Source organism: Pygocentrus nattereri, chromosome 4 (genome assembly GCF_015220715.1).
Source record: "Pygocentrus nattereri isolate fPygNat1 chromosome 4, fPygNat1.pri, whole genome shotgun sequence".
Taxonomy (NCBI): domain Eukaryota; kingdom Metazoa; phylum Chordata; class Actinopteri; order Characiformes; family Serrasalmidae; genus Pygocentrus; species Pygocentrus nattereri.
This window is the reverse complement of record NC_051214.1, coordinates 21,384,468-21,407,901: the sequence shown is the minus strand read 5'-3', so window position 1 is coordinate 21,407,901 and position 23,434 is coordinate 21,384,468. Positions and strand designations below refer to the sequence as shown.

Below are 23,434 nucleotides of genomic sequence, written 5' to 3'. Positions count from 1 at the left end.
CTAATGCATCAGCTGGACTTGCGTTTTAATCCAAGTCCACCGGTTCTTTATTTGGCAGGTATGAGATGCTGCAGGATAATGTTGAGGGTTATCGTAAAGAAATTGCCTCTCTGCGGGAGAAGACCCAAAAACAGGCCACAGCTGTCCAGAAGAGTGAGCAAACCGTTCACACGCTCACACAAGACCTGCGTGCAGCTAATGAGAAACTCACCATGGCTGGGGTGAGTGTTTTTGTGTACTATTTTTTTTTCTTCCATATCCTTTCCTTTGTCCCTTATTGGCCACCTGGTAATGAAGAAGGTAGAGCAGTTTGGCAGTAATGTTATCTTATGGGATTATGAATTGCAACCATTTTTTTATTAGAACAATGAAATTAAAAAGCCTGGGGTTAAGACATAGCATGTGGAGTGAGTGCAACAAAAAATGTACGCATATCTGCAGCAGAATATGGTGCAGTTATTCTCTAACTAAAGGCGATGAAGACATACCCAACAGGGTACCACCCCAGTAACAGCACCTATACTAGGCGTATTCAAGATTAACCATAAATGGGCAGATGCATATGTTTTTGCCCTATGCTTTTGTTTACCAGGCTAATTTAATTTCTGATAAACAGTTGATAATTAATTAAACATGCAGGTTTTTAGTTTAACTTAAGGCCCATATTCTGGTAACCCAACTTAATGATGCAGAACCATAGAATGTGTCCAAATTTGAGTAGTGACAGATCAGTGATGCAGTGAAAAACCATGCCTTTCCACTGCGTTATGGCGTTGGAGAGTGAGAGGCTAACTTGAAGCGCCTCCCTGTAACACAGCATAGCGAATTGATGTTACGGTACATGACAAAAAAGCACTGATTGCAGTTTAAACATGCCTAAAAGGAGGACTCTGTTTGTCGGATGTGTGAGAATCACACTATAGTTAATGCTTTTGCACAGTAACTATACTGTGACTATACTAACACTGAAACTACTACGACAGAATGGACAAACCCAGATGTCTGCTAGTCTGTGCCTGAATACTGCGATGTCCTCTGACATGGGTGTGGTAGGAGTGACGTCAGTAAGGCGGTGTGATCCATCACTGACCTACCGAGCCAGATAATGTTTGCTCGTATTAAGGTGACGTTGTTGAGCAACTAAACAGTTTAGCAATCAGACAGCCAAAAATAATGTTTTCTTTCTTAAATTAGTTTTTATAAAGATTATTACAAAATTGCGGCTTTGCTTTTCCAGCTGGTAAAAACGGCTCACCAGAAACTTTCTCCCACTGTCCCATGACACATTTATGAAATGTTCCACAATTTGGTGAGTGTTTGTCATGCTCAGACCATAAAGGAGTATGTTCTGACTCAGGAGTTAAAAAAAAAAAAACAGCCTGCAAATTTGAAATCAGTAATGATTTAACTTGTATTGTGTATTGATATCGACTGATATGAAAAAAAAATTACTGTGATAAATTTTTTAGCTGTATTGCCAAACAATTAATTGTAGACTGACAACAGTTATAAGTCAAAAGAATTGGTTAAAATTTGCTTTAGACTGTACTCTGACTGGTACGGGTTTTTTTTTTTTGCATAGTGTACTGAGGATCAAGTGCTTTGTGTGATGCTAGTGCTGACTTATCTAGCAGATGAACAGCTCCACACACAAGTTTGATTTTCACTTGTTAGACTGACACTTGAGTGTTGAGTGATGAGTTGAAAACATCATGCATGTCCAGCTCCCTCTCTGGGTACATATGAGAACAGAATGAGCAATGTAAATATTGCCAAACCCTAGTGAAGAATTGAAGAATTGCAATGAATGACGAGCTGTTTGCTGTGGTTCTCAGTCCCAAGTGGAGAGTCTGCGCAAGGAGAGGGACATATTGAAAGTGGTGGAGTCCAGGCTGAACCAGGAGAAAGAGTCCATCCTCTCGCAGCAGCGCAGCCAGAACCTCCTGCTCACCAACCTCAAATCAATTCAGGTACTGGTTTCCACTGTAAGCAAAGCCTGGGTCCAAGATAACGTGTTCAGAGAACTTAAGCTGATCTCTCTACTGTCTTTCAAGGCCACTCTGGAGCGTTCAGAGACCGAGACCAGGCAGCGGCTGATGATGCAGGTGGAGAAGCAGGAGCGAGAGATCAGCCAGCTGCAGAAGAGACTGGAGCACGAGGTGGAGCAGAGACACCTGCTGGCGCGCAACCAGGATGTAAGCGTTGCTTTCAGCTGCATTACTTCTTGATGGCCTTGTTTTTCAGCCACTTGATCACACTCCTCTCTTGTGTTGCTGCTTTAATGGCTCTTTTTGCGCTTTAATGGCGCTTTGGATCTGCTTTTAATGTTCTTGTCCAACTCATAATGTGCCAGAGAGTTCGATGGCTTATCTTATTAGTTGGTGCTTATAGGGCAGTGGTTTCTTGTCATTGTTGTGGTGGTGGTTGTGGTTGTATTAGTATTATAGAGTTTATAATCATTTGTCACTGTTTGCACACTGTAAAATTAGACCTCTGCATTTAACCCATCCGTGCAGTGAAACACACACATACATGCACGCTAGTGAACACACACACTAGGGGGCAGTGAGCACACTTACCCGGAGCAGTGGGCAGCCCTATCCATGGCACCCAGGGAGCAATTGGTGCTTAGGTGCCTTGCTCAAGGCCGCTTCAGTCATGGACCGTCAGCCAAGGGGATCGAACTGGCAACCTTCCGGTCACAGGGCTGGTTCCCTAACCTCCAGCCCACGACTGCCCAGGAAGCATTTGTTAGCTCTCCAGTATTTTTCTCTAGTAGATATTCTAGTATCTAATTGCTATCTGGTACATCTGTAGCATATGGTGGTCACACATTTTATCTTAATTTTATTTTCATCTTAATTAAAAAGATTTGTTTATGTAGTTCGTCATTTTTGGTTTTGGTTTATATACTAGTGTTCAAATGTTTGGAGTCGGCATTTTCATTCATATAAAAGTCTATGCAAAAAAAAAAGGCTGCATCTACTGGCATTCTTAATACAGTCTCGACAGATTTAAATTAATTCATACAAAAAAGAATTTTCATGTGTCGCAAATGATAAACAGAGCTGTAGATGAAAAAAAAACTTTCTGATGTTCCCAAAAACATCATATTGAAGAAAATATCTTAAATTCTAGCATTTTAATTCCGTAAGTTATTATTGAACAAAATAAGTGTTTTCTTAATATGACAAGTCAGTATTGACCGATAGTATATAGCGTGTTTTAGGTCATCCGGTTCGCTGTTCTTTTATAAGCAAGTCCAAAATCAGCCATTTGTGACCACAAGAGAGAAGGTTGTCAACCGATAATGTTTCTTTAGATAAATCGGGTCCGTTTTGGTGATGAAAGCCTTAAACTATGCAGGACGGATGCTGCAAGATTCTCAACCTCTGATTTACAGCGTACTGAGATTCTCAATACTCAATCTAAAGAGACTAAATGTGGGTGCCTGTTCACAGATGCAACTGCTGGATGCTAAAAAGCAGCTTGAGGCCCAGACTGCTCTGTACCAAAGGACCAGAGAGCAGCTGAACGCTGCCCAGCAGGAGCTAAGCACTCTCCGGCAGCAAGTGAACAGTGAAGAGGGTCGACTGCCATCGCCCGCCGCACATACTGGCCTCGCAGGTTAGAGCTCTCGTACTTCTGACCTAGAATATATTAAAAAGTCATCAGGGCTTCATTACTGTCAGGGCTACTGTACTATCTGACCATATTTGTAGCCAGTCCTGTGTTTTGCCCAGCTTTCAATGTCCTTAAACGTAAACAAAGCCATTGTATTCTTGTTGGTTAATTGGGTCAGTCTAATAAAACTTTTTTGTGTAGGTTTTTTATTTAGTGTAAACCATGTTCATTGTGCGTTTATTAGACTTGTCCGTTATTAGACTTGGCTGCGAATTCCCACACTGTTCTCCCTTCAAGCCTCGTATTCCTTCACTCTCAGCCTAACAGTAGTTCTGTTTAGATGAATGCATCACTCTAAAGTGCTAACCTTGCTGATGGTGAAAAACCTAGTGCACTCTTTTGTAAATGAAACATACATATTGCTAAGATTCTATGATGCATTTATGTAAATGAAGCATTCTCTCTGGTCATGTGTAGCTGTTAAATGGAGATTATTTTTATTATTACTGTTTATTATTACTGTTATTTTTTGACGCCGTATTGCAATTACAGCTAGTAATTTTTAGTTTAGTGATGGGAATTTCCCTTCTTTTACACTCAGGGCAATGTAGTGGATAACCCCGCCACCTCACCAATAGACCACTGTAGTCGTGCGTCATTCTGTAGTCCTTGTTATGCCCATATTAGGAACTCTGGGTCCAAGCTCCATTTCTCTATGACCAGAGTGAATTATGGTTTTTGAAAAATCGTTTCTATCTCTCCCTGGTTTAAATAAGTGTCCAGAACCCGACGTGTTCTATCCAGTGAACATTCTTCTCCCAAACACCACTGGATCCTGTGAATTACGAGGTCGTAAAGAGCTGTAATACTAATGTTGCTACATGCGAGCTAAAGCTACTGCACATCAATTTGATGTCACTAAGCTTCACAAAGCTAAGGCGGGCTGAGTCGGTGCTCTGAGCTGTGCTACGTTATCAAATCGTTCTACTGTCACGTGTATTTACCAGTATTCCTGTAAATAAAACCTCTAAGGGAGGATATTTTGATAGACTAAAACTCCTTATCAAAATACTACCCATGTTAAAACTACGAGGCTGAATTTGGCTTCTTTTTTCGCAGCCTCTTGTTTGAATGGTCCCGTTCCACCTTAAATGGTGCAGCAGCTGTGACTATCTACAACTAACATTAGCAAACGAGACAAAATACTGACCTGTTATCAAAATCTAAATTGCCGAAGTCGTTTTTTCAGGTGGTCAGCAGTGATATTAGCCTGTACTGGATTAGCCCACGTGGTTTGTAGGTCTTTTCAAATCAAGCTAAAAGGAAAGATCTATCGTGTCTCAGTGAGCGTCAGATGAAGAACAGAGAACTGCAGGGAAACCTGATGATTTTCTTTTTCTTCTGACTTCTTTTCATTTACCCTCAGTCTGTACATGGAAATGTTTACCGACACAACCCGTTTAAGGAGACTCCAAATTTAGTCAGTCCTAATTTATTCCGTAGCCATTGTCATTCCTGAAGGCTATGAGGGAAATATATATATATATATATATATATATATATATATATATATATATATATATATATATATATATATATATATATATATATATATAAAAGATAGTAAAAGTTATTTTATTTATTTTTTAAATCTCTGCTCTGAGTTGCTGCCTTCTAGCCACAAAAACTTGTTTCTGACCAGAAATTTGAGGACAGCATTTTTATTAAATAATTTAAATTCCACACAGCAATGAGTGGAATATTCCACCCAAAACCATTAACCTAAATAATAACGAAGGTGACCAGCAGTGAGAGATCAAGCGATTATGCCAAATCATCTCCACTAGCTGTTATTTAATGTTGTTTTCTGCAATTTTAACCAACATTGTTTTAACTCTTTTCTTCCCTGGCTGTGTGCTGCAGGACTTCAAGGTGGTGAAGGTGACGTGGAAGAGCTTCTTACTCGTCTGAAGCAGGCTGAGGGTAAAGCAGAGGATCTCGCTGAGAGAGTAAAGAGCGCTGCTTCCTCTGTCGAACAGTACAGAGCTATGTGCCTCAGCTTGGAGGAGGCACTGGAGAAAGAGAAACAGGTAATGAGGATAGAATAAACTTTATCAGGTTGCTTGAACTCAAAGGTCTGGGCGCCTCTGGTCAAATGACATGTTCTGCTGATTTTCTAAGTGAAAAATAATTTAACACGCAGTCTACACAGAACACACTTCTGCAACTTTTAATGCGCTATTACTGTTTTATCTCATATTTTCTTCTGAATTATTGTTACAAACTGTTATTTGTCCTGGGGTGTCCATACTTTTGTATACAACTGTAGTATTTGCTATAGTGTCGCTTGCAGGACTTTTGTCCTGGAACATATTGGCCATTACGTCAGTACTTATGTGGTGTCTGTCTGTCTCTCTCGCGCTCTCTGTCTGTCTGTCAGGTGACCGAGCAAGTCAGGGCTTCGGTTGAGAGCCAGGTGAAGGAGGCTCAGGAGCAGCACCGGCAACTGGAGAGGAAGCTTCTAGAAGCTGAAAAGGAGAAGCAAGAAATCCTGGAAGAGAAACAGAAAACTGTGGCAGCTGTTGAGCAGCAGGTACATGTTTTGCTTCCAGATTCCATTCCACAGCATTAAAGCACATGTTTGGCCTTGATACAGATGCCTACGCTATTGACAACCTACCATAACCATTGATGTGAAAGACAACAAATCAAATGTTGAAACTGAGAAATGTACTTTTTTTTTTTTTTTTTTTTTTTTTTTTTTGAGAAATATGGCCATTTTGATTTTGATTGGTCAAAGAATGTTGGAGATGGAGCTGTCGGGTAGAATGTGGACATGGAGATGGTTGGTGTAAAAGTAGAGGAGAAAAGTAGATAGGGCAAGATGCAGGCAGATGATCCGCTGTGGCGACCCCTACAGGGAGCAGCTGAAAGAAGAAGAAGAAGAAGATGGCCATTTTGATTTTGATACCAACACATTCCAGAAAAGTTGGGACGGGGCCCTGTTTAACACTTTCATCACTGCTTCTTTTAACAACATTCTGCAAGTGTTTGGGAACTGAGGAGACGTATTGTCGTATTTTTCATTTCATAATGTGCCAAATGTAATCAGTGGTGACATGTCTGGACCGCAGGCAGGTCAGTTTAGTGCTTAGACTGTTTTAATAAGGAGGCATGCTGTTGTGAAACATCCAGAATGAGGTTTGATATTGTTTTTCTGAAGTAAAAAAAGGCCTTCCCTGAAGAAGACATCTAGATGGCAGCATATGTTGCCACAATATGCATATATTGTTCAGCACTATTGGTGCCTGCACAGATGTGCACATCACCCGTGCCTTGTGCACTAATGCTCCCCTGTACCATCATGAATACTGGCTTTTGAAATGTATACTGATGACAAGCTGAGTGGTCTTTAGACGTAGCGTCCATGATTTCCAAAAAGAATCTAAAATGTATTTATTGGACCACAGGTGGACCACACTTTTCCACTTTCTCTTAGTCCATTTTAAATGAGCTCGGGCCCAGAGAAGGTGGCAGCATTTCTGGATCCTGTTTATGTACAGTTTGTTTGCATTTTACAGTTTAATCTGTCTTTATGGATGCAGTGATGAACTGTTTTCACAGACAGTGGTTTTCAGAAGTGTTTCTGAGACCATGCAGTGATTTTCCACTACAGAATCATGTCTGTTTTTAATGCAGTGCCTCCTGAGGGCCCAAAGATCACGGCCAGCAAATACTGTTTTTTTTTGGGTTTTTTTTTTGTTTTTTTGTTTTTTTTTTTGTTTTTTTAGCCTCGTCCCTTACATACAGAGATTTCTCCAGATTCTCTGAATCTTTTAATGATATGTAGTATAGATGATGAAAAGAAAAAGTTCTTTATGTTGAGAAACATTGTTCCTCAATTGCTTTATTTGATTGTGTAGTATTTCACAGAGTGGTAAACCCTTCCTCGTCTTTACTTGTAAAAGACTCAGACTCTCTGAGATGCTCATTTTATACTCAATCATGTTATTTATCTGTTGCCAATTAAGCACCTGTTTTTTTGTTGTTTTTTTTGTTTTGTTTTTTAAGCATTACACAGCCTTTTGTTGCCCCCGTCCTGTTTAAATAAGCATATTTTTTTCAGAAAGCAGTAAAATCTCAGTTTCAACATTTGATATGTTTCAATTAAATGTAGGGTTTAAATGATTTGCACATCATTACATTTTGTTTTTGGAAATGGGCGTGTGTGTGTGTGTGTGTGTGTGTGTGTGTGTGTGTGTGTGTGTGTGTGTGAGAATGTAAGATATATTTACATGCATATAAATATATTTAACTGTTTACATATCAAACTAAAGAGCAGTCGGTATATTTGTGGTTGGCTTTTGTTATGACGCTGTCAGGTCCTAAAAAAAAAAAAAAAAAAAACAACCTTTGTTTGTTCACACTTGAAGTCGCTAAAAAGTTGTGAAGAGCTGAAACTATGTCTGTCCCAGGTGAGTGAGCTGCGGAAAAGTCTGAACAGCTTGCAAGCAGAGCATCAGGATGCCCTGCAGAAGGTTTCGGTGGCAGTGGCTCAAGAGCAGCAGGCCCTGCTGGATGCTCAGGAGCAGGCCAGGCTGGCCGCTGAGGCCCAGGATAAGTATGAGCGGGAGATGATGCTGCATGCTGCTGATGTGGAGGCTCTGCAGGCAGCTAAAGCCCAGGCACTGCGAACCACCCAGCTCCGCCAGCAGCTGGAGGAGAATGCCCAGAGGGCCAGTGCACAGCTGCTGGAGGCCCGTGTCTCGTGGGAGGAACAGGAGAGGATCCTTAAGGTATGTGCTGTGTAGTAATCATTTTGGTTTTATACAGTAAAAACACAAAATGGATTGAACTCAACACCAAAAAGTCTATTTTCGATTTTTGTTCAATATCATAGTAACATGGACTCAACAATGATGGTGTAAATCTGTTTAACTTTTTTTAGTCTGCCTCAAAATTTGATTACCGTTGCTTAAAAGCAAGGCTTTCTGGTTTTTAATGTTCAAGTTCATCATTCTCAGTTATTTTAGAATAATCTACACTTCTCATTATTGTTGGCACATCTAAAATAATTATTTATTACTATCTCTAGCATCATGTTAATATTAGTATCATACAGGAAGATTCACTCGAAAGAGGCCCCGAATATTCTGTAATAACTCTGGCTAGGACAAAGCAATCTGAACAAAACAACGAGCAGTGTTTTCCTCAGTATATGGAGCTTCGAACAAGCCGGGATGCCCCTGTGTCGGAGCGATGAGGTAGGCTCGATGTTTAACCTCCAGCTGCATACCCCTGTACTTTTTCATGTCTTGCAGAACACTGATCACTTTGACGGAGCTTTTGAATAAATATTCCCTTAATCAGTAATCGATTAGATTAGATATTTTAATCACTAACCAAATATGTAATGTTGGCTAACAGACAGTATTAATTCTAGGCATTGGAAAGCCCCTGGGTTCACAGAGAGGCCTATATGTGTCTACTGACCCAGTGAAGAGAGGGGCAAGTTGAAAGTCAAAGCAGGCTGGTAAAAGCCAGTTGAAACCAGTTTTTAGGAGTAAGCTCATCATGTGATAGCCAAATTAATAGGTGCATGTCTTCATCCATCTGAAAGTGAGCTAATATCAAAATTTGAGAAGTAAGACGGGGGTATCTTACTACCCCATATAAATGGTGTATAATCTGTTGTTTGGAACACTGTTTGCGCAGTTGGGTCTCATGAGATGCTGAGCCCCCTGATGCTGAAATAAAGAACAAGCCTGTTTCCCTCTTTCACAAACTTGAGCATCTGAAGACTTTTTGTTTTCTTTTTGACATCTTTTGAGAACTTGGACTTGGACAGCTGGTTATTAAAAGATTTATTTTTATTCATAATATGTTGGAGGCCTGGGGTTGAAGGGGACAGCCTTTGGTCCTGACAACATCCAGCATCACATGTAATGCAATCGAATGCACGTACGTCAAGGTATGTAGCGTATTTTTTTTGTTCAGATTGCTTCATCATAACGGGAGTAACAACAGAATACTCGGCGCCTCTTTAGAGTGTATTATGCAAGGCAGTTAACACGTGTTGTCTCCGTTAGCTAATAAGCTAATGAGTTAAAGCTACAACCAACTGGTACAACACTGGATGTTAGTGGAGACTCTTCTACAGATGCTTTTTCTCCCCAGCAGATGATGTCTCTACATGTTCATTTAACTGTTTTGATGTTAATCTAGTTAACATCAGCTTATTTAGCCATAAAAGCCATACTATATCTACCTTCTCAGTCACATCCTGAATGGGTCCTTGGCAATCCGCTCACATTACGACACCTTTTTTTTAGAGTAGCAAATGCAGAGTTATTCAAAAAGATTCATCTGATATTAAAATGATTTATTTCACTTGTAAATTGTTACAGATCAATGCAGTGAGCTGTAAATGGATTAAATGAGCATAAAGCTTATTATGTAATTGTACACGGTCTCAGTCTGAACCTCATCCAGCTGTACGGACATCAACACCACAGTCAAACTCATCCCATACTGGATTGAGCGTGTCGGGTGTCGCTGCTCTCAAGGCTCTTTCAGTGTGATTTCGGAGATCATCCAGTGCTGTGAAACCAACGACGAACGCTCTGAGCTGTTGGAGCTTCACTGCCCATGAAAATCACGCTGCACAGTTATGACTGATTCACTCTTATTGAAGTGGAGAACGCTTTCTGCCCAGGGGTCTCATCTCCTCTCAGACTGAAGGGAGCCAGTCAGAAACTTTCTGACCCCCTCTTACAATTGGATTGTGATTGGTTCTTATGCATCTCACGGTTGTAAAAATGTTGCACTTTGAAATTGAATGAATCTTTTTGAACCACCCTGTATAAATCAGCTTCCTCACGTTCATGTTTATAGTTCTGTTAAAACATGTATTTTACTCATGTTGGTCTATAGATCTTCATCTTTTCCTTGACGTCTCTCTTTGTCTCTCAGGAGGAGCAGACTAAGGTGGAAGTACGCTGTGAAGGCCTGCAGAAGCAGAATGAGCTCCTCCATGAGCAAATTCAGAGCATGAGTGGTAAGATGGCCACTCAGCTGCAGCAGCAGCAGGCAGTCAGCGAGAGCTCCCTGAATGTTTCTTTGACCGAGGAGGGCAAGTCACAAGAGCAGCTCCTTGAGATCCTCAGGTGACCTGTTTTTGACTGTGTACAGCTTTTAGTTTCGGGCCAATATTTACACCCATCCTGTTATTTTTGTCATCCCCCTCACGTTCCAAGATGTCATTCTGCCACTGCCACAGTCTGTGATTTGTGAATAGCTGTATATTTACATGTGTGCGGGCTCATGTAGGTTTGTGCGTCGGGAGAAGGAGATAGCAGAGTCGCGTTTCGAGGTAGCTCAGGGTGAGACTTTAAGGCACAGACTTCGAGTGGAACACCTGGAGCGGGAGCTGAAGGAGGTACAGGACTCACTCAGTGCTGAGCGGGAGAGAATGCAGGTGTGTCAACAATATATTATAATTATATTATGAACTCGTATCTCCATTTATGATGATTTTCAGTTTTTGACGTAATTTGAGAATGTCTGTTACTCTTTATTTTGTGTGTAAATTTCATGATGAATGCACTAAAAGAAACGGCCCAAAATGTCTTGGAAATAACTCTGATTCCATTGACTTACATTAAAAGTGAAGTATGTTTTTCCCTTCTCCTGTAAAGTTTCCATTTTGAAGAGACAAGGTTTTCTTCCGACAACAGCGATATGTTAAATAATCCATACTAATTCAAGATTATGGTATTCTGTACTATGTGGACTAGCATGGTTTTTACTCCCTTAAGGTGACTGCCAAGACTTTGGCCCAACATGATGAGCTCATGAAGAAGACCGAAACCATGAACGTACTTGTAGAGACCAACAAGATGCTACGGGCCGAGAAGGAGAGGGTGGAGCAAGAGCTCCAGCAAGCTCAAGCCAAGGTACGAGAAACCAGATTGAGATAATGACAATGGAGGGTGGTGCTCATGAGGATTGATAGAGATGGATTAGTTTTACAAGGGGACTGGTAAAGTAATTTGTAGGGAATTTGAATGATCAGTTTGTGTGGGATAAATTGTCTGTATAGTTTTGATTGACAGTTTGTAGAGTGTTTGGTATATGACCGACTCCATAATGGCATCAGTGTGCCACATGGCTGTGTCTGTTACGAGGTGTAAACAGGACTGCATTGCAGATTTGTACTAGATTAAAATCTTGCATTATCTGTCCAGTAGTTACTCAAAAGCGCACTCATGTGTTTTGATTCTTACCTCCTTGAGTGTATGCTTGCTAGCAATCCAGAGCAGTGGCTGCATTGGCTGATTTAAAACTGACTTTAAAAAGCCCTCTAGGACAGACAGTAGGAATGGAGTTTCTGTAGCCCTGCTTCTGACTTCTGCCAATTTCACCATGGCTTTAACAGGGAAGGATCATCTGACAGATGTTTTTTTTTTTTTTCACATAAATTGCTATTTTAAGTGACATGCAGACACTATCTTTTGTTTCTGGTTATTTGGTAAAGTTTAGCTTCGTGGTCAGAACATTGTTTTCCATCATAAAAAAACGGATGCACTGAACTACTTTTAAAGTGTGTTAAGGTTCTGTCGTTGGCCTATTTTAGTACTTTCTCAGGCATAAACTGCAAAAAATGTGAGAATTTATTATTCAGCCTATTAATTTAGGCCATTAAAAAAATGGTGCTTTCTCTACCTCCCCAGATAAAGTTGATCCGTCTCTAACAGGGTTTTGTACAGAAGAGCTATGGCTCGTAATCTCATGAAGTTTTGTTTAAAACAATTGTCCACATAACTCTACACTCAGAAGCGGAATGAGCTAATCTGCTGCCGTTTTTCACGTTGCTCTCAGATTCGCAAGCTGGAGTCGGACATCTTGCCCATGCAGGAGTCCAACGCAGAGCTGAGTGAGAAGAGTGGCATGCTGCAGGCTGAGAAGAAGCTTCTTGAAGAGGACATAAAACGCTGGAAGGCCCGAACTCAGGTCAGTACGACACATTGTCCCTTTTTGCTGTTTGTACTCCGTGTGTGTGTGTCTGTTTCCAAATTTGTGTCTGCAATCAAAATGGATTAAAATGTGTCGTTGTGCAGCACCTGGTGAGCCAGCAGAAGGACACAGACCCAGAAGAGTACAAGCGACTGCACTCAGAAAAAGAGGCACATCTCAAACGTATCCAGCAGCTGATGGAGGAGACCACCCGGCTCAAAGCTGAAGCTGCCAGGTACAGTCGTATCTTTTTGACTTGTCTGTCCTGTCCTTTATGCTACGGCTGCAGATTTAACTCTGCTGTGTTTCTCAATCCCCTACAGGAGTAGTGGATCAGTCACCACGCTGCAGTCTCAGGTTCAGAACTTACGAGAAAACCTTGGCAAGGTGACTGTGGAAAGAGACAGCCTGAAGAAAGACCTGGAAGCAAAGACACTTGATATACAGGAGAAGGTCAAGACCATCACACAGGTCAAGAAGATTGGTCGTCGATACAAAACACAATATGAGGAGCTCAAAGTTCAGCATGACAAGGTAAGGTTCGAGACTCAAACCTTTTAAGATGAGCAGACCAAGAAAAACCTGCATTACTTGTAGTGAAAGATAACGAACATATTATGCAATTTAGCACCACCTAATTAATTACTTATTTATTTAATATTCTGCACACTCGTTTATACATTTTGCATGCTGCTCTGTGTTGCTGCACTTTGTGATTTTATTGATATACAATTGATATACAAATTTCCATGCGTTAATAAACAGAGCCCATTAGCTGTGGGGAAGAAGTTATGGGTGGGATGGGCTTTGGCTGATACCAACATCGTAGTTCTTGTTTAACATACAACCCCAATTCCAATGAAGTTGGGATGTTGTGTAAAACAAATAAAAACAGAATACGATGATTTGCAAATCCTTTTCCACCTATATTCAATTGAATACACTACAAAGACAAGATATTTAATGTTCAAACAGAAACATTTTTGCAAATATTCACTCATTTTGAATTTGATGTCTGCAACATGTTTCAAAGAAGTTGGGACAGGGGCAACAAAAGACTGGGAAAGTTGTGGAATGCTTATAAAACACCTGTTTCGAACATTCCACTGCCGAACAGTTTAATTGGAAACAGGTGAGTGTCATGATTGGGTATAAAGGGAGCATCCCTGAAAGGCTCAGTCGTTCACAAGCAAGGATGGGGTGAGGTTCACCACTTTGTGAACAACTGCGTGAGCAAATAGTCCAACAGTTTAAGAACAACATTTCTCAAGTGCAATTGCAAAGAATTTAGGGATTTCATCATCTACAGTCCATAATATCATCAAAAGATTGAGAGAATCTGGAGAAATCTCTGCAAGTAGGCGGCAAGGCAGAAAACCAACATTGAAAGCCCGTGACCTTCGATCCCTCAGGCGGCACTGCATTAAAAACCGACATCATTCTGTAAGGCATATTACCACATGGGCTCAGGAACACTTCAGAAAACCACTGTCAGTGAACACAGTTTGTCGCTCCATCTACAAGTGCAAGTTAAAACTCTGCCATGCAAAGCGAAAGCCACATATCAACAACACCCAGAAACGCCGCCGGCTTCTCTGGGCCTGAGCTCATCTGAGATGGACTGACGCAAAGTGGAAAGGTGTCCTGTGGTCTGACGAGTCCACATTTCAAATTGTTTTTGGAAATCATGGACGTTGTGTCCTCTGGGCCAAAGAGGAAAAGGACTGTCTGGATTGTTATCAGCGCAAAGTTCAAAAGCCAGCATCTCTGATGGTATGGGGGTGTGTTAGTGCCCATGGCATGGGTAACTTGCACATCTGTGAAGGCACCATTAATGCTGAAAGGTACATACAGGTTTTGGAGCAACATCTGCTGCCATCCAAGCAACATCTTTTTCAGGGACGTCCCTGCTTATTTCAGCAAGACAATGCCAAGCCACATTCTGCACGTGTTACAACAGCGTGGCTACATAGTAAAAGAGTGTGGGTACTAGACTGGCCTGCCTGCAGTCCAGACCTGTCTCCCATTGAAAATGTGTGGCGCATTATGAAGCACAAAATACAACAACGGAGACCCCGGACTGTTGAGCAACTCAAGTTGTACATCAAGCAAGAATGGGAAAGAATTCCACCTACAAAGCTTCAACAATTGGTGTCCTCAGTTCCCAAACGCTTATTGAGTGTTGTTAAAAGGAAAGGTGATGTAACACAGTGGTAAACATGCCCCTGTCCCAACTTCTTTGGAACGTGTTGCTGGCATCAAATTCAAAATGAGTGAATATTTGCAAAAAACAAAGTTTTTCTGTTTGAACATTAAATATCTTGTTTTTGTAGTGTATTAAATTGAATATAGGTTGAAAAGGATTTGCAAATCATCGTATTCTGTTTTTTTGTTTTACACAACATCCCAACTTCATTGGAATTGAGGTTGTACAATAAGCCTGTGTTATGTCCCAACCATAGGCTCAGGTCTAGGAGGAGGGAGAGACAGTAACAAGAGGATAGAGGAGCAGTATAAAGGGGTGCCGAGACCTGTATAAAGCAGATAAAAACTCTTATAACACACAGACAAATAACACACAAACAAGTTAAGCTCTTAACAACAGTGTACTGTAGTAAAGTTGATGAAGTTGTGCTGGCAAACAGGGCCCTCTACCCAGGAGGGGACTACAGACAACGATTACAAGGAGGCGGAGCGGCAAGCTCTCGTTCTCTCTCGGCTCTGGTGCTCATGCTGCCCTTAATGAGAGCAGCTGATTCTCATCTGATTGGCAGTGTGAGTGCCTTTAAAATGAGCTGAGATGGAACAGAGCGAGAGAGGGGCGAGCAGCAGCACAAGAAAGAGCTGAGAAGCTCTGTGAACAGACTAAAAAGGTTAGATAGCGACAGCCACTGAAAAGTGGCCAGCTGGGCGTTTTTGTGTGTGAAATAAAAGTAATGGCTGTTGCAGCTCAGAATCCTGGCTCCAGCTTCCTCATTGAGCCTGGGGTAGCACATGCCTCTAATCTAGTGTCCATCCATCCATCCATCCATTTTCTTTAAACAATAAAATACCTACCAACGCACGGATTGTCTAACCTACCCTTCCTTCTAAGAGAAGTCGGGCAGTCATAGGCTGGAGGTTGGGGAGCTGGCCCTGTGACTGGAAGGTTGCCGGATCAATCCCCAGCATTCCATGATTGAGGTGTCCTTGAGCAAGACACATAACCCCCAATTGCTCCCTGGGCGCCGTGGATAGGGCTGCCCACCGCTCCGGCCAAGTGTGCTCACTGCCCCCGTGTGTGTGTGTGTTCACTAGTGTGCATGTGGTGTTTCACTTCACGGATGGGTTAAATGCAGAGGAGGAACTTCCCTGGTTGAGGGATTAAAAAAGAATCACTTAAATGCACCAGTTTAAGAGAATCTAAAGCAAGTAGACCCAGACGAACACTGTAGACCCAGCGCCGAGGAGCTCCACCTCCTTTTTCTCATTTCTGCAAGCTGATTGGACAAAGGATGTCCAGGAGTTGATGGCAATTGTCACCTCAAGCAACCTGTGAAGAAAAGAGACGGCCAAAAGAGCAAGAGAAGAGCAGCCGAAGGCACTGACCCGTAACACTAGGATAAACTGGTGCAGTAGTACTAGCATGAAGGAAAATGTAACAGCAAACAGAAGTGGACATTTTGTTTATTACAAATGTTTATAACAAGGGTTAAACGGTTTTCTGATAAAGCAGGAGTAATAGGAGTTGCCCATTCAGGTGAGCTAATGCTAGCACTAGTTACCTGTGGCACATGGTGATGACTTATGGGCCTCTTTTCTCCTATGTGGAGCTCCTCTATCTTTTCAGTCACAGCTTTAACAATGCATCCCTGGCAGCATACTCACATTGAGGTACTTGTTTGGTGGTAATGAAATATAATTTAATATGATGTAATTAAACAAACATGATCAGAACGGTCACACTTTGCAGCCCTATTTAAAGATGTTTCACTTATTTTTGATCTGAAATTCTCTCTCAACACCCCTTCACTTTGCATGATGCAGCATAATGCAAACTTACATAGTGATTCAAGTATTTGAATACCGTCACCTGAAATGTTGAACAGAGTGCCTTAGTATCTTTGTGCACCTCTCCTCTCCTTTCAGATGGTGGCAGCTGCAGCCTCAACTCCAACTCAAGACCAAGAGGCTCAGCAGGCCTCGGCACAGGAGCTGCAGAGCCTGCGAGAGTCCCTGAGTCAGTCGGAGACCAGGACCAGAGAGCTGGAGGGCCAAGTAGAAACCCTTAACAGGGTGAGTCTGATTCTCAACTGCAAACACAAAATGGTTTCTCTGTTCAGCAACGGTTTTGCTCAGATTGCTAAGGTTTTCCGTTAGTAGAAGCTTTTAGTGACTAATAAGTGTTACGCAAATATGTTGTATGCAAATGTTTGAACACCCTTGCTCACATTACATGTTTTCTTTACTTTCTAAGTAAAAATAATTACACATCCTCTACAGAGAGAAAAAAAGTAAATGTGTTGATCAGAGATATTAGGATGAATTAATAAGAACCAAAAAAATCCACTATGTACTTTGATGTATGTGTAATCGATTGCATTACAGACACATGAAGTGATATGGGGGTCTGCACCTGGAAGTTGCAAACGGAGGTTATAACTCATCGCTCTGATGCAGGGGCATCTCAGCTTATTTGGAGCTTCATATACTGAGGAGCTCATTCCACATAGTTTTGTTGAGACTGCTTCATCCTAGCGAGAGTTATTACAGAATATTCAGGGCCTCTCTCGAGTGAATCTGCCTGTACATTTTGGGGAGAAAATAAAACATGAAATGTAAACTTTCTCAAAACTTTCGCAGGTTACATTTTGCTTTTTTAATTTCCCATTATATTTAACAAATAATAAGGTATTTATTTATTAAGGTTTGCTGAAGTGTATTCTCTGTAGAGGATGTGTTAACATAGTTTTGCTTAGAAAATCAACAAAACATGCCATTTGACCAGGCTGCCCAATGTTACATATAACTCTATATATCTCTGTGGTCGGAAGAAAAGCTTGTATCTCCATTTTTGACCATTTTCAGTTTTTGACATAATTTGAAAATACCTGTTGCCCTTTACATTGTCTATAAATTTCATGGATGGACTTGAACGAACGACCCAAAATGACTTGGAAATAAATCTGGTTCTGTTAACTTGCATTAAAAGTAGAGAAGGTTTGATAAATTAAACATTTTCCCTCAAACTCTTAGCCTGTTGTATTTCACATCATTTCAACACTAATAGCCAACGAGCTAATACTGTCATCTGTCAAAATAAGTTGTGCCATCCCTTTTAGTGGCTACTACCAGGTTTTGTCACTTGTTTCCCAACTTCCTACTTTTAAATGCAAACGTTTGTATGCTCTCTCTGCAGACGGTAGGGGAACGTGAGGTAGAAGCACGCAGCGCTCAGGAGCAAGCCTCCCGCTTGCAGGCTGAGCTGACACGCCTGCGTCAGGAGCTGCAGGATAAATCGTCTCAAGAGGAGCAGCTCAGGCAGCAGCTGGCCGAGAAGGAGGAGAGGACAAGGAAGGCGTTCATGGGAGCCAAGCAAAAGATCAACCAGCTCGTGGGTGAGCAGCTCAAAACTATGATCCGTTCTCGCCTTCCTTATCAGCAGATCAGCACTCTGACATGTTCTTCTTGCAGATGTGAAGAGTCAGCTGGTGAAGGAGAACGAGGAACTGAAGCAGCAGCGTGAAGAGCTGGAGGTGCGTGTAAATGCTCTGCGGTCCCAGTACGAGGGACGCTTGAGCCGGCAGGAGAAGGAGCTTCGGGACCTGCGTGAGCAGCAGGAGAGGCACGGAGAGCAGAGAGATGAGCCTCCAGAGCAGGGATCCAGCAAGGTAAGCTGAACAGGTTTAGTTAGCATTATGCAACTGAAAACATACTAGATGATCACCAGGAACTTGTGAGCTCTGGAGAGAATCACCAGAGGCACCATGATGCATGCCATGATGATTCTGTTCAGTTTTTAAAGACTAGTGACATTCAAAAAATTTCAGTGTATTGCACTTTATATTTGGCTGCAAATCATCCTTTAAAAGAAGGCTTCCTTTGTTTTAGTTGATAAAATTGGTCCATCATTTAAGACCTTTTTTCTTTTAATTACATGATTAGCAGATGTTCTTATGAGCAATTAATAGTGGTAGGCGAATGTAATGTAACTGTGCAGTTTTAGCCCATTTTTAAGACCGATTTGGTCAGAGCCGACTGAATTTCATGATTGTGCTGAATTTTAGTTTCACTGGCAGTCGTGTGCCATGCCGTGTTAACTGCCCATACGAGTTAACTCGTTATCTGCCCATAACTGCCCGATTCACTGCCTATATGAGCTCCGATTGTCGGACGATCAGATTTCTGGCAAAAAACTTTGGTCTCTCAGTCCGGGTCGCCTCACAATGACTTCTCGAAGGCACACCCAAAACCACACACCATCACAGCCACTCTGCTTCTACACGGAGGCAAGAAAGCCTACACCAGTGTCCTTGTATGGTGACCGTGCTCCATTTGAGTTGAATTGCGAGGTATAAATAGTGTTTTTTGTGTGTGTGTGTGTGTGTGTGTGTGTGTGTGTGTGTGTTCGTAGAGCTGCCTGTACCACCTGTTCTTCAGCTTCAGTGCTGTGTGGCAGAAATTAGCAAAGCTGTTTTAGCCTTTTTTTTTTTTTTTTTTTTTTTTTTTTTTTGTCATCAATGGAGAAATCTGACTTCTACCCCAAAATAGTGCCGTTTCTTCAGTATGGAACTGTACTCACCCGACTGAACCTCTCAAGGCTATTTCTTAGACATGTTGCACTGTATGGGTGCAGGTTCAACTCTTTTAATATGTGCTGCACTGTGTAGGGAGCAGGGAGCCATTTGAGACTCGGTGTTTTGATCAGGACATCGGAGGCGCAGCTTGTTTTGAATGAAACAGCTTTATTATAGACATGCATCTATAGCAGCCGAGTTTCACACGTAGTGGAAGCGCTCCTGTCAGACGGGCCGGTTGTTTTCGTACAGTGTGAGTATATGAATCGCAGGCTTTGGCCGTGCACGATGAGCAAACATACAGCATGAGCTCTGACCAAAGAACAAGATTTCTAAAACCGCAGTGTATGCGTGGCTTTAAGGATATACCAGAGGCTTTCCATTCTAGAATAGAAGTTTTTTGGCGCATCTTTTCAAGAGTGTAAACTGAAGTGAGCAGGATGTCATGAATGGATATGCAAATGTATTTATTTGTTTTGGATTGTTCATGCCTCTGTGTTGATGTTTGGCACTTTGTTTCATGGTTATTCCTTGTTTTGTCTTCTCAGACTCAGGAGCAGCAGAGGGCTACGGAACAGAGGCAGATCTCTCTGAAGCCCACTCCAGCGACTGAGCGGGGAAGGTATGCTGATCGGTTGATATTTTCATCACCAAGTTTAAGTTATTTGTTTTTAAGTGTTTTAAAATATATATCTTTGTTCTCTCACACTTTGTATTTAAAGTGCAAGCACCTCTGAGCCTCCTACCGCTAATATAAAGCCCACTCCGCTGGTGGCGACCCCCAGTAAGCCTCCGGCCATTCCTGGGAACAAGCCCACTCCAAGAGCAAGCATCAAGCCAATGATCACTCCTGCCCCTGTGCCCACTCCAACTCCCACTGCTACAGTAATGCCCACCACCCAGCTGGAGAGCCAGGAAGGTAATCCATGGCTTCGGTACTTTTGCAGTGTCTGTGTTGGAAACTAATTCACCAGAAATTGTATAATCAAACTAATTACAGATGACAGTTGATACTCTCCTATTGGCATAATAAAGAAATCTTAGTTCTATAGTTTTAAAGATGTGAACCATCTAGTGAAACTATCTAGTTCATTACCAGCAGGTTTAGGTTAGGTTTTGGGTTGTTAAGGTATTAGATTTAGTATCAGGTTTGGGGAAAGTTAAAGGGCAACCCATTTTTCAAAACTCTTGGATAGTTCAATGGTCAAGCTGTTAAAGACCTTCAGAGTGGTTTCACTGCAAAGAAACTTCATTAGTCTTTACAGTGGTGATGATGGGAACCAGGGGTCGCCATGACAACAGAAATACACCCATTTCATTTACTATCAAAACTGCCATGTTGATAATGGTAAAATATTGTAAAGTTTTATTGGGGACTACTTTGTCTCACAGCGCCCTGCAAGTTATGTATCCCTCCACCATGAAAGGATTTCAAGGCTGAAATTATTGTAAAAAATGGCTTGGGTATCACACAGTGTATTCAAAACCATTTAATGTCTGTGAGTGAGCTTTGAGGTGGACGTCTCGTTCCCATCACCACCACTGCGACCAATTATGACTAGACGGGTTTCTCTAGCATTTCTAGCATGTTTACATCACAACCCTTGGCATGTGAAGTGTGAATCATGAGTCATAGAAATAATTCAGCAACAGTAATTGCTGCTGAAATACAGCAGCAGTTGGGGTGTTTGTCGTAATTTTTGATGGAGAAAATTCCCACATTTGTGGGATCTTGCAGCTTTTTTTTCCCTTCATATCTCTCTGTTTGGAGTCTCTGGAAAAACCTCCATTTGGAGGGTCATGTAGCCCCAACACTTCACCCCACCCCTCTATCTCAACAAAAATCAGGACACCCTACCCCTAGACGTGAACACGAAAAACAGGGCTAAGGGCTTAGTGGTAGGGGCGAGGGGTGAAATGGGACTGCTCCTAAGACTGCAGTGTTTTTTTTTTTGTTTTTTTTTTAATCTAAAATTGCATTTTAATCTTAAAATATTATTGACTAAAACTTTATTGGTAACACTTTATTTGGATGGTCCACTGTAGATAGTCAGTCAGTCTTTTAACACGCTAAATATCTATTAAATGCCACTGAACTTGAAGTTGTGTGTGAAAGATTCTATTAAATATGTCCCTAAGCTAAGACCTAACCCTAATCTTAACCTCAAAGCAAAACCTGCATCTACTCCTTAACCTAACCCTAACCTTAATATTGATGACAATCAGCTATCACCAGATATTATTAAATATCTATAGATCTGTATGGGGACCATCCAAATAAAGTGTGAACACTATCAGATATGAATGTTACGTCTGGCTGACAGCCAGTCTGTTTTAAGGGTAATATCCGTGCCTATACCTGTGCAGTATGTTGGGCCAGAACACCACTATCCATCTTTAACTAATGAAGGTTGATGGGACTTGATCAGCACTAACAGTTATTTATTTTTGAAATAATTTATTTTACCCCAATTGCTTTCTTCCAGCCCTGCAGTCATCAGACGCTTCACTGGAGCATGTTCCAGTATACAGTACCCCCAGTGGCTCAGTACGCTCCACCAGCCCCAACGTGCAGACCACACTTGCACAGCCCATGCTCAGCTTTCAGCAGAGCCAGACAACCGCCTTTGTCCAGCCTACACAGCAACAGAGCCTGCCCCCCGCTGAGCCAGCTAGTCAGGAGCCAGCTGCTACTGCAGTTGCTGTGATGATGGAGGCTGCACCGAGCACCTCGCAGATGGAGAGGCCTTCCACATCTACAGCTGTATTTGGAGCAGGTGACCTTCAAACGAATGCCTCATCCAAAAAGATCAGTTCTAGTTAGTCTTATGTGACTGAGAACTTGCAGAGAATTATAGCAGAAGCAATAATGAATGTAAATGGCAGAAAATTAAACATGCAGTAACATTTCTGCTCATGTGCTTTTGTAGTATCAGCCACTCCTGGCAGCGCTTTATCCAAGCGGCCTCGGGAGGAAGAGCAGGAGAACATGCCTGTGGACACTGAGCCCCAGGAGGAGCCTACTGAGCCCCCGATATCCAAGAAGCTCCGCATGCAGAGAGTGGGGCTGGAGGTAAGACGTCAGCCGGTACATCAGCAGCTTAGAGCAGCCTGTCCTACTACACATGCAAATGTTACTAATATCAGTTCTGTTAATGGAGTCACTTCCATAATTATTGGCTGACACTACTGGTAAAGATGGGCAATGAGAGAAATTTTTGTTGTTGCTTGGCTTAAGCTGAGAATGTGAGACATCAGACATAAAAAGCCTTATAAAATATTAATATTTGTTTATTTAAACAAACAAACAAAATGCACATCAGAGTCTTTGGCTCCCTTACATGTAGTGCTTTTTGCAAGCTCCATGTGCCATCATAACACCATCAAATTTTCTCTGTTTGAAAGGTTTAGAGAATATTGAGCAAATAGTCTGGTACCCCTTCTCAACACAGTCTCTCCAGATCCTCCAGGGTCTTACATCCTCTCTTTTTGCTTTTCAGCTCACATTATAGGTTATCACCTGGGTTTAGGTTGTGGGACTAAAATGACCATGTCGAAAGTTTGAATGATTTTGTGGGATGATATATGCATGCTTTGAATTATTGTCCTGTTGGAAATACAGCCCAGGTTTGGGTTTTTGACAGAAGTAGCCAGATTTGTATTTGAAAGCTCTTGAAACATCATGGAGTCTATGATGATATGTATCCTAACTTGGTAACCAGGACCTTTTTTGGAAAAACAGCACCCTAAATATTACAGATTCTACACAAAATTTAACAATGGCTTATGTTCTTTTCTATCTGACCATTCTGCTTTTTACACCGAACCCACTTTGTGTGTTTATTACCAAAAAGCTCTATTTTTCTCTCGACTGAACCTGGTTTAAAAAAAAAAAGTGCCAGTAGCACCTAGAGAGCTCCAGGCACTTCCGTTTGTGGTTAGATGAAGAAAAGGCACATCTTCTAAATGGTTTGTTGGAGTGGAGGTAACGTTGCCATCTTCTGCAAATCCCTAATTGC

The 23,434-nt window shown here is 41.7% G+C and overlaps 1 protein-coding gene across 3 annotated transcripts in view; it reads left to right on the top strand.

The window, feature by feature from the left end:
• The window catches only part of tprb (translocated promoter region b, nuclear basket protein), a 55,135-nt gene that overhangs the window by 16,450 nt on the left and 15,251 nt on the right, over nucleotides 1–23,434 (top strand). For all 3 annotated transcript variants that reach the window (XM_017722444.2, XM_017722446.2, XM_017722445.2), the window contains exons 18-37: nucleotides 59–221; nucleotides 1,836–1,970; nucleotides 2,055–2,195; nucleotides 3,462–3,627; nucleotides 5,548–5,714; nucleotides 6,065–6,217; nucleotides 8,100–8,420; nucleotides 10,597–10,790; nucleotides 10,954–11,101; nucleotides 11,442–11,579; nucleotides 12,505–12,636; nucleotides 12,744–12,874; nucleotides 12,963–13,173; nucleotides 16,768–16,914; nucleotides 18,038–18,236; nucleotides 18,313–18,509; nucleotides 19,964–20,037; nucleotides 20,138–20,334; nucleotides 21,902–22,192; nucleotides 22,346–22,488. In XM_017722444.2, the coding sequence (XP_017577933.2) occupies nucleotides 59–221; nucleotides 1,836–1,970; nucleotides 2,055–2,195; nucleotides 3,462–3,627; nucleotides 5,548–5,714; nucleotides 6,065–6,217; nucleotides 8,100–8,420; nucleotides 10,597–10,790; nucleotides 10,954–11,101; nucleotides 11,442–11,579; nucleotides 12,505–12,636; nucleotides 12,744–12,874; nucleotides 12,963–13,173; nucleotides 16,768–16,914; nucleotides 18,038–18,236; nucleotides 18,313–18,509; nucleotides 19,964–20,037; nucleotides 20,138–20,334; nucleotides 21,902–22,192; nucleotides 22,346–22,488 (3,448 nt within the window). The remainder of the gene's footprint in view (nucleotides 1–58; nucleotides 222–1,835; nucleotides 1,971–2,054; nucleotides 2,196–3,461; nucleotides 3,628–5,547; nucleotides 5,715–6,064; nucleotides 6,218–8,099; nucleotides 8,421–10,596; nucleotides 10,791–10,953; nucleotides 11,102–11,441; nucleotides 11,580–12,504; nucleotides 12,637–12,743; nucleotides 12,875–12,962; nucleotides 13,174–16,767; nucleotides 16,915–18,037; nucleotides 18,237–18,312; nucleotides 18,510–19,963; nucleotides 20,038–20,137; nucleotides 20,335–21,901; nucleotides 22,193–22,345; nucleotides 22,489–23,434) is intronic.